Source organism: Eptesicus fuscus, chromosome 8, assembly GCF_027574615.1.
Source record: "Eptesicus fuscus isolate TK198812 chromosome 8, DD_ASM_mEF_20220401, whole genome shotgun sequence".
NCBI classification, from domain to species: Eukaryota; Metazoa; Chordata; class Mammalia; order Chiroptera; family Vespertilionidae; genus Eptesicus; species Eptesicus fuscus.
Genome location: NC_072480.1, coordinates 58,027,976 through 58,048,522, shown reverse-complemented (window position 1 = coordinate 58,048,522; position 20,547 = coordinate 58,027,976). Strand labels below are relative to the sequence as shown.

At 36.8% G+C, this 20,547-nt stretch overlaps 1 protein-coding gene across 1 annotated transcript in view; it reads right to left on the bottom strand.

Annotated features, from left to right (window-relative positions):
• Positions 1-20,547, bottom strand: part of GPC5 (glypican 5) — a 1,351,161-nt gene that overhangs the window by 666,133 nt on the left and 664,481 nt on the right. Inside the window, exon 7 of the mRNA XM_008156479.3 lies at positions 4,476-4,632. Within this exon, the coding sequence (XP_008154701.3) occupies positions 4,476-4,632 (157 nt within the window). The remainder of the gene's footprint in view (positions 1-4,475; positions 4,633-20,547) is intronic.

Genomic DNA, 20,547 nt, shown 5'->3' with positions numbered 1-20,547 from the left:
CTGAAACCACAGAGTACCAAATCCTATATATACTATTTAATCCTATACATTCACACCTATGACAAAGTTTAATTTATATCTTAGGCACAGTAAGAGATTAACAACAATAATAAAATAGAATAATTAGTGCAATATATTATAAAAAGTTATGTTGATATGGTGCCTCTTTCTCTCTCAAAATACCTTATTGTACTGTACTCACCTTTATGATGATGTGAGATGACACTATGCCTACGTGATGAGATGAAGTGAGGTGAATGACAGAATGACATAGGCAATGTGACGTAGTATTAGTCTAGCATAAGCGATACTTCAACACAAGCACCGTAATACTGCAACAGTCAATCTGATCCTCACGTTGGCTACTACCAGTAAGTAACTAACCGTGGGTAGCATATACAGTGTGGATACAATGGACAAAGGGATGATTCATGTCTCCCATCAGACAGAGTGCCATGCTGTGAGATTTCATTATGCTACTCAAAATTGCATGCAATTGAAAATTTATGAATTATTTCTGGAATTTTCCATTTAATATTTTTGGACCATGGTTGACCAAGGGTAACTGAATACCCCAAAACTGTATGTGGATAAGGGGGGCTATGATATTACTAACTATAGTTCATCCTTGAACAATGTGAAGGTTAGGGCCACCAACCCCCATGAAAATCCACATATAACTTTTGACTTCCTAAAAACTTGACTAATAACCTACTGTTGACCAGAAGTTTTACCAATAATATAAACAGTTGATTAACACATATTTTGTATGCTACATATATTATACACTGTATTTTATAATAAAGTAAGCTAGAGAAAAGAAAATGTTATTGAAAATCATAAATACAATTATAGTACTGTATGTATTTCTTGAAAAAAAATCTGCCTATAAATGGACTTGCACAGTTCAAATGCATATAGTTCCAGGGTCAATTTACAATTATTCTTCAGTGGCTAACAAAATATCATTTTCATTGTACTATGCATGTGAAATGCACTATTCTCTTCCAAGGTCATTGGCAGAGGCTCTTCTAAGGTTAGTTACTAAGTAACAAATCCAAAAATACAACATAAACAATAGAACAAACACGTTTGATTTATTGGCTATAGAAGATCAGCCAACATTTTTTTTTATAGATCCAGTAACTTGATATTCCAATGTGTTATCTCTCTATTTCTAAGTTAATATCATTGAAGTTTAATAATTTCTGTTTTGCTAAGCCTACTTCCTGAGATAACACATAGAAGAGGAAACTGGACAGTGCTATCAATGGCAGGAACTATGTCATTATCGCTGTTATGATGCAGTGCGTAGTTTGTAGAACAGGGAAGAGTTGAGAATAGAGGTGACAAAAGGCTTGAGATCTGAGTCCTGGATTCTTTAAATATTTAGAATCTGGGAAGATGAGGAGAACCCATTAAAGAGAAGAGGAAGAATGTCTCATGAGATAAGAAGAACCTACTGGTAAACAGTCCTTATAAAGATAGCCTTTGGGTGAGTGGATAAGAGGTTATGCAGGAGGGCCTGGGTACTCTGAATACACCAGTCTCTATAGACCCATATCTAACTACTCTGCAGAGGCATGTTGAGAACGCCTCTGGGAAATAAGTCATATGAACACACACTTAACAGACTTAGTTGTCATATTGTATGTGCAATGATGAATATGACAATAGGCAAAGGTGAAGACAATTCAGACTTAAAATCACCCTACTATTTTTGAAAGCCTGGTGTCTGAATCAACTTGTTATGGCTAAAAGAACGTTTTTCCACTGGGGTTTAGAACCTGCGTCAATTAGGTACTTTGAAAAGATGGCAGGTGTCAGAGGTGAACTGAAATGAAGGCTTAAAACCATTTCAATCCTATGAATCAGGCTACCAGTGAAATATACAAACCTATGTAAATGACCCAAATTTAATAAATAAAAATATAAAATAAGTTTCCGTAACTTTGGGATTTTAAAGTTATTCCACTGAAATAAGAAAATATTTTCAATTTCCTAAGCGAGAACACTACATAAGTAGCTGTGTTTTATTAGAAACATGACAGTTTACATTTAATAATAGTCTACAGGAGGGATACAAATGAAATAGAAAATCGATTCAAGTGACAGTAAAATATTTAACAACCTGGACATTTGCACAAATTGAGCAAAATCATTCCATTTACATGACACAATTATTCCTTATAATTATATAAAGAAATAAACTCATTTTTGAGGTGGCAAATGAACTGTGTTCAACTTATGTTGTATTTTACAAAGAATAAATATCAATGTAAGGTAGAAATAATGGTGTATTTCAAGTTCTAAACACAAAGGACACCCTGTTAAGCTTTCTAGACAACAATATTTTAAAGTCAGTAAGACCATGTAAAACTATGTGTTAACTTGCTTTACCAACATATCAAACTAGCCAAACACAGGAAAAATATTATAGTGCTTTATGAAAACAGAAATATGACCTACCTTTGCTACTCTCCCTGTCCCTCTCTATTTCAGCATGCTATCCACAGTGGCTTCCTAACCACTTATTAAAAATTGAAAGGCAACAGCTATAAACTCTTAGAAACATAACCAGCCATTGATAGCAGATGTGGATTTTTTGCTGAAAACAATGTATATCTTAAATCTTCCCAAATCTGATGGATAGTTGCTTGTATCATATCTGTCCATTTCAGTAGTAATTGAAAACAGGGTTTTGGAAGTAAAAATTCATTCTTGCCACTTTGACAGGTATGGTTCTGTGAGAAAACTATTAGGAAGTGAATATCCTCCATTGTCTCTACTTCTCTTGTGAAACAAACAAAAAAGGATTACCTATACATAACAAGTTCTTGAGCTTATAAATAAGCTCAGGGGTGAAAAATTCCTATAAAATTGCTAATTCTGTATATACACACACACTCACAATCTATATTAGAATGAAATTTCAACCTAAGCTATTTTTCTAATACTTTTTGTGCCTTAATATTCAAATGGCAATGAAATTATAGTACATATCAGTACTAAGGAGAGGATAAAAATGAAAGATTACTCAATAGTATCCTAATAGATAAGTATCATAATTTTAAAGTATAGTGGAGGACATTTTAACTCTTAGTAAAATTTTTGTAATAAAACCAATTTGTTTTCATTTTTTTCTTCTTGTGATAAACTGTATTAAAACCAATAACAAAAACACATATCCTTATCTGTTCCTACAAGAGTAGAAGATATTTAATTTTCACTAGGAAATTGTATTAATTGTATTAATACATAAAATTTTGTGGCCTTTGGTTCAGTTGCTGCACCAAGTGTACTAAATCCATTTACCTTTTATGTTCAATTTATTACAGTGTTTAACAGAAAAACATATTTCTTTGTATTACTTTTTAGCTTTGATTTTACACGTCTTTTGGCTTCCACTCCTTTATCCAATGTTTGGCTTATTAATAAGGTGCTAGAAGGAATGGGGCATTGGTGCTTGAAACATTAGTAGTGTTCTAAATTAACTACAAGAGAATAAAAAGCAAATAAAATCTTCTCCCACCATGGAAGTACATGTCCAATAGATTCAAAATAGCCTGTTGTGGTTTAGAGGGGGACTAGGCCAGTCTCCACAGAGGACACAGGTCCAGAGATTACTTCATACAGTAATTGTCTTTGGTATGACCTGAGGTAGATGAGCACTTGAAAGCTAGCTGCTCTGGGTACATTCACGTTCACACATTTCTCAGTTGATGACCTTGGTTGTCTCACCCATGTAAACAAATGTATATATATAACAACTGAGGGTAGAGAATGTATATTCCTCATTTTATATGTTAACACAAGGAAACTAAATTCATTTGGTGATTTTTGTTTAATTTGGCAATTCGATCTTTTGTGATATTGATCGGTCCAGCTATACCAGAAGTGTTTTCCAAACCCATACAAATCAAAACAAAGTGAATGATTGGTGAGCATTTTTGGAAGACCAAATTCATAAGAGTTAAATCCAAGTAAGTTTTTTTTTTTCCATAACAAACATACAGTTAACCAATTCCTTTGCAATTTGACTATAATGAAAATCTATTAAATAAAATATTTTGATATTATGGCATGATAACATTAAAATGCAGTATTTATTTATAGGCCTTAGCCATCCCCGTTTAACATTATTCACCAATATACATTTATTATCCACCATACTAGTTACTAGTTTGATCATGCCCTAAGGATGATCTCACTTTAAAACCTTTAATTCTCAGAACTGACGATCATTCACTAGTTTCTCCTACAAAAATGTTATCACCATTTAAAGCCATAAGTTAAAAATAAACAAAACCCCAAGCATGTATGTCCTAAATTAATAAAAAGTAGGTTCATTTTCATTTTCAACTCCTCTGGCATGCTTCTAAATTCACTGTCATTATTACTTTACATTCATAATAATAATCTTTAACTATATTTCAAAATTGATTCTTTAAAAAAGTACTAGAATCAGAACTTACAGTCTGTGATTTTTAGTGTCCTCTTGACTTCTCCGCTTCCTGATCCCCCACAACCATCTTCATCGTCACAGTCCCCGCTGACCTGTTCAACCATGCCGCCGCCACTGCCCAGGTGAGCTTCCCACTTGTCGGGTTTGGGTGACCTACCCTGTAACAACTAAATATGAATTAAAAATAAAATTTATTACGAGCAAATTCAAATCATTTAAAAATGCTATTCAGGAACATATATTGAAATTAGGATTACGTTCTTATGTGGGTGCTCTATTTTGATGTAGACACTGTACTAAATCAAGTGTATAAGAAAAGTAAAAACTACTGAAATAATAATAAATAATGTGCAAGGTTTTACAGCCAAAAGAGCTATGGTCTGAATATTAGCTCTGTGCTAAAGCTTTGGAAAGCAAATAAAACCAGGTCTTCTTGCTCATGAAGAGTTTGGCTAGAGGACCCTTTGTTTCTGAATAAACAATGTTTAAGCACAATAAATCAAACTCCAATGCAACACAACTTCCTTTGCAGTATATTACAGTATATTCTGCTGGTTTTTAAACCAACAATCCAAAATTTCTCAAAAATTCATTTACTAAACTAATACTATTCTTCCAGAAAAACATTAAAAGAATTTAGAATTTTAGACATATATGTTTTTTAGCTTTAGTTCTTGGATTAAATACATAGCCCAATGCATATAGCACAGAACTAAACCTTGGAACAAAAGACTTAAGTCCTACTTCCATTTCTCCAAGTAAGTTAAGAAATTTAACTAACTTCTTGGTTCTCAAGCATTTCATTTATTTTTATGAGCAAAATAGACGGAATAGCTATTTTCCCTAGAGCACAAGAGTGCTGGTAATATTTTTGAATAGTATTATAAATGCTTGAACTCCTTTAAAAAAAAAGGTGACACTATAAATAATAAACTATTTCACTTAACACAGAAGCTGAGTAAAATGATCCAATATATGATACTTACCCCTCTAAGGCAGTTCTGGAGAACACATGACCAGGCATGAGCACTAGAGGGTACTGCTATATTGTGAATGAAATATACCTCTGCTGAACACTTAATGGTCATTTACATTTTCAAGGTGCTTTATGAAAGTATTACAGTTGTTACTTCTAAGAGATTCCCTATATAGTAATATTGATTATCAGACAATAATTAAATGCACAACCCAAGGAGAGAAATTCATATTGAAAAAAATAGAGTGAAATATTCTCCGTATACCCAAGATAAATATGTTTAGCATTTAAAGAACATTTACACTATGCAACTACACTTTGACAATTCATAAGCTTTCAAAAAAAAGGTCATGAATTCTGAAATATTACAGTCCCTTAAAATGTATTTTTCCTAACAAAAATGAAATGCTAAAACAACAATAATTTTTAAATTCTTATCAAAATTTATTTCAATGCATCAGCATTTTCCAAAAATTATTAATAGGTATTAAATTTAAAAAGAGGGCTTTCTTTATGGTCAAGTGGATTTAGGCAACAACAAATTTCTATGTTTAGTGCACTTCCTGCAGGAGAGATACAGATACATAACAAAGCACATACTTTAAACAATAAAATAAAAAATAATAAAAAATGTAAAGAGAAAGATATTGCATGTAAATAAAAACTTACTATTTTAAGAAATTGATTGAAAGCAATTAAATATATTAATTGTTAGAGAATGATTCATTTATTTATAATGACTTATAAAGATAATTAATAACATTTTTTAAAGAAAACTTTTTTGTTTTTTACATTTCTTTTATAAATCACTGAAATAATCTAAGAAACATCTATAAGGCACAGGAATTCACATTTTTAAAAGAGAGAACTATACAAAACTATATTTTAATTTAAATATCTGTGGTGGGTAGAATTGTAAAATAGGCCCCAAAATGACCCACTCTCATCCCTGAACTGTGAATATAATATCACTAGAGGCCCGATTCACGAAATTTGTGCAAGGGGCTTGACCCCGGCCACCTCGGACTCTGCCTCTGCCTCAGCTTCAGCCTCTGCCTCTGCCTCTGCCTCTGTCTCTGCCCCAGCCCGCAGCAGCTTGGTCTGGAAGGACGTCAGGAAGGACATCCAGTCTAATTAGCATATTATGCTTTTATTCTTATAGTAGAAGACTAGAGACCCGGTACACAAAATTCGTGCACAGGGGGGTGTCCCTCAGCCTGGCCTGCACTCTCTCTAATCTGGGACCCCTTGAGGGATCAGGCCTAAACCAGCAGTCAGACAACCCTCTTGCAATCTGGGACTGTGATCTGGAATCTGCCTGCCTGCCTGATCCTCCCCACCCCCCACCCCCGTAACCACTGGCCTGCCTACCTGATCATCCCTAACCACTTTCCTGCCTACCTGATCACCCCTAACCACTGGCCTGACTGCCTGATCACCCCTAACCACTCTGCCTGCCTGTCTTATCTCCCCTAACCGCCTCTGCCTTGCCCCTACCACCATGGCTTTGTCCAGAAGAATGTCCAGATGGTCGTCTAGAAGACATCCAGTCTAATTAGCATATTAACCTTTTATTAGTATAGATTGTCATATCCACTACATTACATGGCAAAAGGAAATTTGCTAATGTAATTAAGGTTATTATTCAGTTGACTTTAAGTTTATCAAAAGGGAGACTCTATAGGTGGACCTACTGTAATCACATGAGTTCTTTGAAAGATGAAAATTTTGCCTGGCTATCAGCATAAATCAGAGAGCTTTGAAGCTTGGGGAGGGAGGAAGGATGTTTGGACTTTAGAGATCAGGCTGTTGGCCTTGAAGGTGTAAACTTGGATGTTGTGAGAGGGCCTGTGAGAGATTCTATCAAGAGTCCTGCTGCCAGGAACTGAACTTCTGGCAATCTCTAGTTGCTGAGAGTGATCCACTTTACAGCCTGCAAGGAAGTCAGCCTTCAGTCCCACAACTGAATTGTACCAACACCTTAGCTGAGTCTATAGGAGGATTCCCCCCCTTATCCTCCAATTGATTCAAGCTTGGCTGACAACTTGACTTGAGGCTTGTGAGACCCTAAGCAGAAAGCCCTGAGCAATGAGCCCATCTGGACTTCTAAACTATGGACCTATGCATTAATAAATTAAAGTTTTCTTAAACTGCTAAAAGTGTGGTAATTTGTTGTGCAGCAACAGAAAATGAATACACTCTCTAACTGCCACATACTTCTTGGGCAATGTTTTCTTCTGGTCTCTCTTGATTCTCTATCATATTGCTCAGGATAAAATGTCGACATATCCATAAGACACACCTTACTGAAAAGATTATGCTATTGGATTTGACCTATTCTCTATCTTTCAGGTTCTCTACCTTTTTCAATACCTCTCACTTTTTTCCAATTCTCTGAGCAAGAGATATAATTGCTGTTCACTATGATCAATTTATCCAGCTTTATCCAGAATCAATCTGACCCATGCTGCCAGGCTCCCAATAATCCCATCTCCCTCTAGTAGGATCAATACTGCTGTCTCCTCTGTATTAAGGTTCTGCCTTACAATGCTCATTTTCTTCTCAATTATTATGCATCCACAAATGTTCATTTTCATTCTCACATCTACACTAATAAAAGAGAAAGATGCAAATTAACCATACCTCTGTGACACCCACCAGCCAATCAGGAGTGAGTATACAAATTAACCCAACAAAGATGGCGGGTTAATTTGCATATGCAAGTGCCTGGGTCCCGGGGATGGGCACCAAGCCCGCAGCCTCCCGGGACCATCGCCACCCCGGGAGGCGAGGGTGGCCGCACAGCTTGACAGCAGACAGCAGGGTCTGCTTGGCTGTAGCTGCGGCAACCCGCAAGCAGGCAAGCGGGCCAGCAGCAGCACCCAGCAGGTCCTGCTTGCCCATTGCCGTGGTGTGGAGCAGGCAGGCCCCGCAGAGAGCAGAGAACCACGGGGAACGGGCCTAAGCTGTCAGTAGGACATTCCCTGAGGTCTCTCAGATTGGAGAGGGTGCAGGTCAGGCTGAGGGACCCACCCCCATGCATGAATTTCATGCACTGGGCCTCTAGTTTATAATAAAACTTAACTTGTAAAAAATCCCAATAAATTTCCCATCAACCAAAATAATAGGATTTTCACAGTAAGATCCTTATTCAACATCTCACATCTTTTTTAAAAATATATATTTTTATTGATTTCAGAGAGGAAGGGAGAGGAAGAGAGAGATATAAAATCATTGATTGGCTGCCTCCTGCACACCCCCACACTGGGGATCCAGCCAGCATCCTGGGCATGTGCCCTGACTGCGAATCAAACCATGACCACCTGGTTCTTAGGTCAATGCTCAACCACTGAGCCATGCCAGTCGGGCAAATCTCACATCTTTTGAACTAAGCTATTTTGATTTCTTCTGAGTTTGCTTGTCTTTCTCCACACATCAAAAATAAAGATGTTTCAATTAACAATGTAAATCCTTTATTCTTTTTTAAAAAATAAAATAAAAATAAAAGGTATAAGTTTTACCTGGCTATCAGCATAAGTCACAGAGATTATAGCTTGGTAAGGGGGGGGAGGAGGATGGGACTTTGTAGTCTCTTTCTGGGAACCCATCCTGACAGATTGTGTTCTCATCTATATACAAATTACACTCAAGTCTTTGTTTATAGCCCTTATTAACCTGTAGTTCATTTCTAAGTAAGGATTGGATATAAAACATACTCTACCACTTTGTATATTAAAGTAGAACCATTCTTCTCCACTAGCAATGCATCACCACAACTTATCTTCCCAACTCCTTTTTCTGCAGTGGATATCAGTCTCCCTCATCGACTAACACCAGCTTATTTCTCCCTAATCAGTATTTTCGCCATGCCGTTTCTCTGCCTTAGCACTCTTTGTGACTCTTTACTATAAAAAACCACTGGTTCCCAACATGCCTGGAGGATAAATATCAGTCCAGATAGCTGAGTCACAGAAAGAGGCCTGGTGGTAAAATGTTTGAGGAATTCACACTATGGCCCCTTCTTGATATCCCTGAAGAATTTGACAGGAAGCAATTTTGTTTAGTTAAGGTTCACCTCTCATTTTCCAAATTTACATAAGCAAGTTAACCCCTCCTCTCACTCAACAACCAGTGACATACTTTTGGAAATGTGCCCTAAAAAAGAAGTTCAAATTTAGCTTGCAGTCAAGGTCCCCATATATGATATAGTTTTAAAAGAAATTATGTCTAAACACTGCCCACTGCCCCCCGTACCCAAATTCAGCCACACAGCATTGTGTTTTTCATACAGAAATTATATGAGTGTATAGTCTACAATTAGTTTATGCTTGTTTTATATTCTCCTCACTTCCAATTTTTGTTTTTCCTTCACATAGAATAACCCCTTTGCTCTTCCTCAACTTATTACATTATACATAATTTCAAGTTTAACTCAAATAACTTATTTTTCCAGTCCACAAATATTTCTCTGATCTTTTAAATGTGTGTACCATTCATTGACAATTAACTTTCTTGGGCATATGCTATGACTTTCTGATAAATGGCTAGTTTCTTAAAGACAAGCTCATGATTTAATCATCATATGCTCACCATCATGACCATAGGGATTTCAACATTGTTGATGCTAAATAAATATGGTTTAATTTATTTATTTTAACTTTGAAAGTAATTTATTATATTTACCCTGTCTTCAATGCCCTTTATATCTAAATCAGTAAAGGACTTTCACTTTTACTCAAATCTTTGGAGGCCATAATGTTCTAGATCACGGTGGTCGGCAAACTCATTAGTCAACAGAGCCAAATATCAACAGTACAACGATTGAAATTTCTTTTGAGAGCCAAATTTTTTAAACTTAAACTTCTTCTAATGCCACTTCTTCAAAATAGACTCGCTCAGGCCGTGGTATTTTGTGGAAGAGCCACACTCAAGGGGCCAAAGAGCCGCATGTGGCTCGCGAGCCGCAGTTTGCCGACCACGGTTCTAGAATAACTTTGGATTTATGTTTATTGACTGGAAGATTGATTCATTATTCATTCAGTGACATCTATTGAGCACATACTATACAATGTGTATGTGTTTTGAAAGATATACATTCATATAAATTTGAATTCATACTATGTTTTAGTTCTTAACAAGTTCTCAGTATATACCTTACTGTACTTCTAATTTGGCATTCATGAATATGCAATAATTTAGAATTAAAATAAAAGAAATAATATGAAGTCAGATAAAAAGGAGCAATAGACTAAATATTTAGTTTTGCAATCTTGCTAAATTATTTTTCTCTTTAATCCTTAATAAGAAATAAATTAAAAACAATCTTATTCCTGAGTACCTGGAAACATCTAAGAAGTTATCTATACAAAAATTTGACATTAAAATATTATATCAAGAAATATTTCCCAAATATATATATTTGCCATATTAATTTCTATAAACTAGAAAGAAAAGGGAAGTTCCAATTACCTTTTAAAATGAATATGTGAAAATATTTTTCAAATAATAGAATTGGGCAAATTTTTTTTTTTTCCTAGGGTATGGAGGGAACTTTAGCTTCAGAATTTGGGTCATCAGGTAATGATATCCTCCCCTTTCTTTCAGGGAGGACAAGTCCTCTCCAGTCCTCTCCTCCCCCAATGTCTCCTAGAGACAGCATGCAAATCACCCCGGTCCCCCAGATCTTTTGGCTTCACCCAAAAGGCAAGTGTTATTTCACATTCTGCTCTGAAACCACTTCCATCAAAGAGGAGCCCTCCTCACATGTCTTCAATAAAACAAAAGGGTTTCCACATGTGCACATTTAAAGGAACATTCACAAACAAAATGACTATAGAATGATAATGAAGCCAATTTCTATAAATGTCACATGAAAATAAGTAATATTACAACAGACACACTCATATCACATCCTGTTACAAATATCTCTTCATTTCTCCCACATACATGAATATCTGTTGAATATATTCATAAAATATAGGACATATAAGAATTTTTCAAAACTTAAAACTTTAAGTGAATTTAACATTACTTCTCTGGGCTTACATGTTTTGCATCTGTAAAATGGGAGAAAAATATTTATTTGAAAGATTTTTGTGAGTTATTATTTTGGTTCAATTATGTAAACTGCTAGCAAACTGCAAGTGTTCATTATTATCATTATAACCAGGAGGAAATGGTATTGCTGATTCCATCTTTGAAGGAGGAAACATAAGGGAGTAAAAATGTCCTCCTTCATCTTCATACTACCTTGAATGATGTCATTTTGGACACTTGAACCCTGTCATGAAGGGTAGAAAGTCGATTGATACTTGTGCATTTCTGGAACAATTACAATAAAGGGCATGATTTGAGTCCCAGCCACACGTTGTGTGCCTTTAAGCAAATCACGTAAGCCCATTAGAACTCATTTTATTCTACTGAATAATAATGCAAGGGAGGCACTTTATGACCTTTAAAGCAATATGCTCACTTACAGTGTCTGTGCAAGACATTGCACCCATAAAATTGAGAAGTAAACAAGTGAGAATAGAGTGAAAAACAACAACAACAAATTTTAGGGTGTTCCTACTGCCATGCAGTAGTATATGCCTTTAGCTGATTAGCTGAAAATAGTCATTTTTGATGACAGATGCTTCCTGCTTATGTTTAATTGGTTTAGGAAGCTCATTAGGGATGCTATCGTGGAGAATGATTTTGGTGGGTAGAATATCTGATGACTCTAAGGCAAACGTATTTCTTTCAGCTGGTGAATTAATCTATCAGTAGACTCAATTTGCTTTTTATTAACTGGCACTATCCCACAGTTGCAATAGCCTTTCAAACCAATAAATTCTGGCAATAGGTGGCTCACATGCACAATGTGTTTACTGTGAAAGAGAAACATATTCATCAAATTCAAAAATCTCTGAACATGAGAGCAATTGAATGTGCTTCAAAATCCTATATATAATGATATATCTCTAAAACATTTCCTTGATCCTCTTACAATCATTTATACAGATATACAAGAAGCGAAGGTATTTAGAAACTATTAGTCATCATATATGTACCTCTAGTCAATAATTCAAATGTAGACATGGTAAAATCTGCTTTTTTATGACTTTATACTATTGATGGAAATATGTAAGTGAAAATCAAAATGTTGACAGAAATTTCAAACCAGATAACTAAAGACATAGAAAAAAACATGTAATTTTGTTTTTTTAATAAAGCATCTCTAAAGAAGACATTTTAAGAAGAGCCTGACAAAAATCTTTATATGTAGGGTGGGGCAAAAGTAGGTTTATATTTGTGGGTACATGAAACAGTTTATTCTTGTATTATTAATTATTAATTATTATATTACTAGAGGCCTGGTGCATGAAATTTGTGCACAGGGTGTTGTGTCCCTCAGCCCAGCCTGCACCCTCTCCAATCTGGGACCCCTCAAGGGATGTCCGACTGTCCATTTAGGTCCAATCCTGGTTGGTAAGTCAGACATCCCTCTCACAATCCAGGACTGCTGGCTCCCAACCGCTCGCCTGCCTGCCTGCCTGCCTGATTGCCCTAACCACTTCTGCCTGCCAGCTTGATCACCCCCTAACCACTCCCCTGCCAGCTTGATCGACGCCTAACTGCTCCCCTGCCGGCCCAATTGCCCCTAACTGTCCTCCCCTGCTGGCCTGGTCACCCCTAACTGTCCTCCCCTGATGGCCTGGTCACCCCCAACTGGCCTCCCCTGCTGGCCATCTTATGGTGGCCATCTTGTGTCCACATGGGGGTGGCCATCTTTGACCACATGAGGGAAGCCATCTTGTGTGTTGGAGTGATGGTCAATGGGCATATTACATATTTATTATTTAGGATTTTCTATAGGACCAATGGTAAACCTATTTTTGCCCCACCCTGTATATACATGCAAATATACACATATATATGAATTTAATTTTGTTACAAAGCAATTAGTATCTGCACTTTAATAAATTTAACTGAAACCTATAAAGACATATATAGGAAATAGGAAAACAACAGTTCAAAACGTTTTAAAATTAGAACTCTGATTCAAAATTTCTCAATGTGTATTTTTAAATTACCTCTGTAAAATATTTTAAATGAGATCTTAAAAACCCCACAAATTCATAGATACAGAGAATAGACTAATAGCTGTCAGAGGGAAGGTGGTTGAGGGACTAGGTGAAAAAGGTAATGGAATTAAGCAAAGAAAAACAACTCACAGACAGACAATAGTATGGTGATTACCAGCAGGAAAAGAGAGCAGGGAAAGGTAGAAGAAGGTTTACCTTTAGGGGGGATAAATGGTGATGGGAGACTTGACTTGGGGTGTTGAACACACAATACAATATACAGATCATGTATTATAGAACTGTACATCTGAAACCTATATAATTTTATTAACCAATATCACCCCCAATAAAATCAATTTTAAAAAATAAAACTATATACAGACTCTCATTATTATTTTGCAATGTAGCTTCCCTTTCCCCAAACCTCCAACTCTGTTCCCATCTCCACCCCAACTCACTCCACCCTATTTTCACCTTTCTCACTATCACAGTCATCTTTTAAAATTTTTACGTATACCAAACTTTCCCAAACTCTCTCTTTCCATTTTAGAAATTAGTTTATCTATAAAACCTAACTATCACAAATCTCCAGATTTATATTTTCAAAAGCAGCTAAACCTTTACACACCACTCTACCTAAAAAGCCAAACACATTTTATAATATGTCACGTTATGTTAACTTGACCAAGCACAGAAGTAATTTCTGTAGAATTTCTTGTCAGTGCTTGCTTTAACTTTGAGCTCTCTGATCTTGGCCCCTGTTGCACCAGCAATTTGAAAGGTCACTGTTTTGTTGACATTTGGTTTATGCAATGCAGTCTGGCAATTTATAAAAGTCTTACGATTTTGTAAATAGAATACTGCACTTAGAAAAGGCTTATACATTCACTCTCTGGCCTGTAATACTGCAAAGAAGTCATTTTCTCTTGTTCCCAAAATAAAATTCTGTATGTCTCCTTTCCACCATGCCTGATCTTTCATCCAACTGAAAACATGGTCAGTTCTCTCTTCTGAGCTATCCTACCAAAAGTGCCCAGGTAAGTTTACAATTAATATGTGTCCTCGTCCAATCTCTAAACTAGACCTCACAGGAAAGTTAAAACTAAAAGACAACAAGGTAGCGCAGAAATAAAAGGGAAATAAACACATCCTCAAATAGAATTCAGAAAAATAGGGGGATGAAAAGAAGAAGTATGCACACCAAATACTATCCACTCTCAAATGGCTCTTGTAAAATATCTATGTGAAAACACGCCAAGGATCTGAAAAGAACTGGTGAGTAAAGAACAAACAACCCCTTTGTTAATGTCAGGGCCTTCTATAAAAACATCCATGTCATGTTAGCTGGCAAGACACAGAAGATCAATGACCAGAGTAGGAGAAGAAACAAGGACATGTTGTGAGTAAGCAATGTATAATGACCCAGAATCAGCAGAATAAAGAAGAGGAGAAGGGAAGTGGAGGTTTTAAGTAAATTAAAAACATGTAACATGTTTAATGTATAAGTAGATGCGGAGTGCAAATTTCTGAAAACCAAACATATTATTATGCAGAGCATGCTGCATAACAATTATACTTCTCAAAATAAAAAAAGAAAAATATATTTATGTCACTCTCTTACTTCCAAGCTAAATTATTAATAATTTTCTAAATCATTGCCAACACACAAATCACAAATATACATTGGCACCTATAGACATAATAGGAGAGAAACCATTCAGGTTTCCTGCTGCTCCAGGTTAGTCTATGATTGAAATTAAAGGACATTCTAAATAAGAGTGATAAGATATTAAATGATTTCCATTTCTTAGGTACAGAGTAAATTTATATTATTCTTGGTTTATCATTGAGGAATAGTTTTTTCAACATGTCCAAAAGCCTGTATCTGCTTATATAGGTCTTCATATGCATGAAGAATATGCAAATAGTCCAGCTGGTGTGGCTCAGTGGTTGAGTGTTGACCGATGAACCAGGAGGTCATGGTTCAATTTTCAGTCAGGGCACATGCCCGGGTTGTGGGCTCAATCCCCAATAGGGGATGTGTAGGAGGCAGACGATCAATGATTCTCTCTCATCATTGATATTTCTATCTCTCCCTCTCCTTTCTCTCTGAAATCAATAAAAATATATTAAAAACAACACAAAACAAAACAAACAAAAAACAACAGGCAGAAGGATGGTGTTCTTTCTACAAGAAATATGGGATTTAGAATTATTCATTATCTGTTTCCTTGCCATTTTTTCATTACCTCAGTGTATGTAACATGAATACAAGATTTATGTCATTCAACTATTATGTTGCCCTTTAACCATTAACACTGAGGTCATGGAAAGACAGAAGAAAAAAAGTAAGAAGAAAAACAGAGGAGGAAAGAAGGGAGGGAAAGAGGGAAAAAGACACTAGTCATGATACATTGCCAACACAAGGCTTCCCTGATTATAAAATATTTTATTTCTTAATTCATCAAAATTTCCATTGCCTTTTTAAAGAAATATGAAGGATGGCAAATTCATTTAAAACCTGGTGTTGGCAACTAGTCTAAATTTCCTTCATTGGCCAGCTGTGCAGAATTCATTCTCAAATCCTCTATTAAAACATTCTACAGAAGACTCATCTAAAGTTTCCTGGTCTATTAAAGGTCGCTTCCAAAAGGAGCTCATTCTGATCCCATTCAGAAGGACACCCTTGTGTATGCCAGATGGCAAGGAAAGTTATGTCTTCACAAATGTCATTCTGATTTTCACCTTTGCATTGAAATCCCCTTAATCTAGCTTTCTTTACATAAACTATAAAGGTATACCAAATGAGGATTAAGATAATGTGGTTTTACTAAACATTTTAGAAATAATTTGAGGAAAATGGGTGAAATTTGAGGCTGTGATTGCCTTGAGGAGAGTTAGGCAGGTATTTGACTGAGATTCTAAGCCAAATTCTCATATTAACTATTGAAATGTGTGACCTTAAAGCATTTAAACTTACTGGTCCTAAATGTTTCAGGTGAAAATAAGAGGAGGCCAAAAGTCCTCAAATGTGTCTAATAGCTCTAAAATATTCAATTCTAACATGTTTCAAACCATTCTAACATTTGGTGTAGAAATAGGTATTCTGTCCCTATTTCAAGGCTTACTGTGGCCCTTCTTTTTTTTTTTTTTAATATATTTTATTGATTTTTTTACAGAGAGGAAGAGAGAGGAATAGAGAGTTAGAAACATCGATCAGCTGCCTCTTGCACACCCCCCACTGGGGATGTGCCCGCAACCAAGGTACATGCCCTTGACCGGAATCGAACCCGGGACCCTTGAGTCCGCAGGCTGACGCTCTATCCACTGAGCCAAACCAGTTTTGGCACTGTGGCCTTTCTTGACCTTCATTTCATTTGCATTCCTTTTTGTGCTGGATTTAACTTTTGGATTAAAACAAAAAAACTATAGTATCCATTTATTGTGAGTTGAATTGTGTTTCTGACAAAATATACATTGAAGTCCTAAGCCCCAGTACCTCAGAATATGACGGTATTTGGAAACAGGGTCTTTACAGAGGTAATCAAGTTAAAATGAGGTTATCTGGGCGGGTCCTAATCCAATATAATAATAGACAAATATGCAAATTGACCGCACCTTTGCTACACCTAAGCCACGCCCACCAGTCAAGCCACGCCCACCAGCCAATCAGGACAAATATGCAAATTACCCCAACAAAGATGCCGGCTAATTTGCATATCAAGACAGTGTCGAAAGAAGCCAAGAGCTGCAGAAGGGAGTAAAGCTTTGAAGAAGCAAGCAAGCCAGGGGGGCGGGGGGGGGAGGAGAAGGGAGGAGCGAAGTCAGGGCCGGGGGGAAGGGAAACGTGGGCGGGCTGGAGGAGAAGGCGGGGCAGGTGACAAGGGAGGAATGGAGGCGGGGTAGAGTGCAGCAGGAAATCCTATTGCAGGATTTTTCCTGCAACGGGAACGCTAGTCCAATATAATTAGTGACCTGGTAAAAGGGGAAGTTTCAACATGGAGACTTAAATGCACAGAGAGAAGACTATATTAAGAGACACTGGGTTTAATTTTGTGTATAGTGTAAGTTGGTGGTCTAGTTTCATTTTTTTGCATGCATCTGTCCAATTTTCTCAACATCATTTATTGAAAAGACTGTCTTGACTCCATTGTATGCTCTTGCCTCCTTTGTCTAAATAAAATCAAAATGGATAAAGGACTTAAACCAGTGGTCGGCAAACTCATTAGTCAACAGAGCCAAATATCAACAGTACAATGATTGAAATTCCTTTTGAGGGCCAAATTTTTTAAACTTAAACTTCTTCTAATGCCACTTCTTCAAAATAGACTCGCCCAGGCTGTGCTATTTTGTGGAAGAGCCACACTCAAGGGGCCAAAGAGCCACCTGTGGCTCACGAGCCGCAGTTTGCTGACCACTGACTTAAACGTAAGACGGGAAACTGTAAATATTTTAGAAGAGCCCTAGACAGCTTGGCTCAGTGGATAGAACGCTGGCCTGCAGACTGAAGTGTCGTGGGTTTGATTCTGGTCAAGGGCATATGCCTGGGTTTCAGGCTCAATCCCCAGTCGGGGGCGTGTAGGAGGCAGCCAATCAATGATTATCTCTCATCATTGATGTTTCTGTCTCTCTCTCTCCCTCTCCCTTCCTCACTGAAATCAATAAAAATATACTTTAAAAAATCTTAGTAGAAGCCATAGGCAGCAAAATAGCAGACACTTGTAGCAATATCTTTACCGATACAGCTCCTAGGGCAATGGAAACTAAGGAGAAAATAAACAAACAGGACTACATCAAAATAAAAAGTTTCTTCACAGAAAAAGAAACCATCAATAAAACAAGAAGAAATCCCACTGCATGGGAGAACATATATGCCAATGTTATCTCTGATAAAGGTTTAATCTTCTACATTTATAGGGAACTTACACAACTTAACAAAAAGAAGATAAACAATCCAATCAAAAAATGGTCAAAGGACCTAAATAGACACTTTTAGAAAGAGGACATACAGAAGGCCGAGAGACATATGAAAACATGCTCAAAGTCACTAATCACCTGAGAGATGCAAATCAAAACAGCAATGAGGTACCATCTCACACCTGTCAGAATGGCAATCATCAACAAATCAACAAATGACAAGTGCTGGCGATGCAGACTGGTGCAGCCACTGTGGAAGACAGTATGGAGTTCCCTCAAAAAGTTAAAAATGGAACTACCATTTGACCCAGTGATTTTACTTCTAGGACTATATTCTAAGAAACCAGAAACACCAATCAGAAAAGATATATGCACCCCTATGTTCATAGCAGCACAATTTACAATAGCTGAGATTTGGAAACAGCCTAAGTGCCCATCAGCTGATGAGCGGGTTAAAAACTGTGGTACATCTACACAATGGATTACTACACTGCTATAAAAAAGAAGGAACTCTTAACATTTGCAACAGCATGGATGGAACTGGAAAGCATTATGCTAAGCGAAATAAGCCAGTCAGAGAAAGATAAATATCACATGATCTCACTCATTTGTGAAATACAATGAACAACATAAACTGATGAACAAAAATAGAATCAGAGTCATAGAAGCATGGAACAGACCTATGAGGGAAGGCAGGGGGTGAGGGAGTAATAGATCAACCAAAGGACTTTTATGCATGCATATAAGCATAACTAATGGACACAGACAGTGGGGGGTCAGGGCATGTGCTGCAGGGTTGGGGCAGCCTGGGAGAGGTCAATGGGGGAAAAGGAGACTTAGGTAATACTTTAAACAATAAATAATTTAAATTAAAGAGAGAGAGAGAGAGAGAGAGAGGGAGAGAGAGAGAGACTGGGAGAATGCATGTGAAGGTGAGGATTGGACGGGTGCAGCCACAAGCCAAGGAATGCCAGTGGTCACCAGTCAACCACCAGAAGCTAGGAGACAGGCATGTGACAGATTCTCCCTCAGAGCTCTCAGAGCCCTCAGAGGAACTACACTTACGGCATCTTGATTTTAGACTTCTAGCCTCTCGAACTGTGACACAATACATTTACGTTGTTTTAAACTACCTAGTCTGTGGTACCTTGTTACAACAGCCTTAACAAATGAATACAAAGATATACACGAAAAAGTGCATGCACTCTAAATGTGCAACTTCAAGAAATATTGTTTTTCATTTTAACCATTTTAAATACCTTTAAGTGTACACTTAAGTGACAGTAATTACATTCACCATGTTGTGCAACCATCATCGCCATTTTCAGATATCACCCCAGATATTCTATAACCATTAAACAGTAACTCCTCATTTTCTCCTTCCTGCCAGCCCCTGGTAACTTCTATTGTACTTTTTGTCCCTATGAATTTAACTATTCTAGGAACTGCATATAAGTGAAATCATACACTTATCCTTTTAAAAAATTGATCTTTGAGGGAAGAAAGGAAGAGAGAGATGTGAGAGAGAAACATCAATCGATTGATCGGTTGCCTTCTGCACATGCCCTAACCTGGGATTAAACCTTGAATTAGCAACCTGAGTATGTGCCCTGACCAGGAATCAAAATGCCACCTTTTGGTGTACAGGACAACACTCCAACCAACTGAGCCTCCCCGGCCACGGCCATACATTTATCCTTTTGTGTGTGGCTTATCTCACTTAGAATAATATTACTTTTCTATTTATTGGGGTGACATTGGTTAATAAAATGAGTAGATTTCAAATGTATAATTCTATAATACATCAACTATATATTGTATTGCATATTCACTACCCCAAGTTAAGTCTCCTTCCATCACCATTTGTCCTCCCTTTACCCTCTTCTACCTCCCTCCACCCCCATTCCAACCTTATTCTTGTTATAAGATTTTAAGAAAAAAACCTTCTGTGGTTCAATAAAAACTTGATATATTTCAATTTTGAATGACCATCACAGTGTTTTTGTCAGTGTTTATCTGGCATTTTGCCCATGTCCCTGTACCAGGTGAGTACCCTCAAATAGTTGGAACCTACTTTGATGAATTTGTCATTTCAGACTTACATCTGATATTTAGATGCTTAG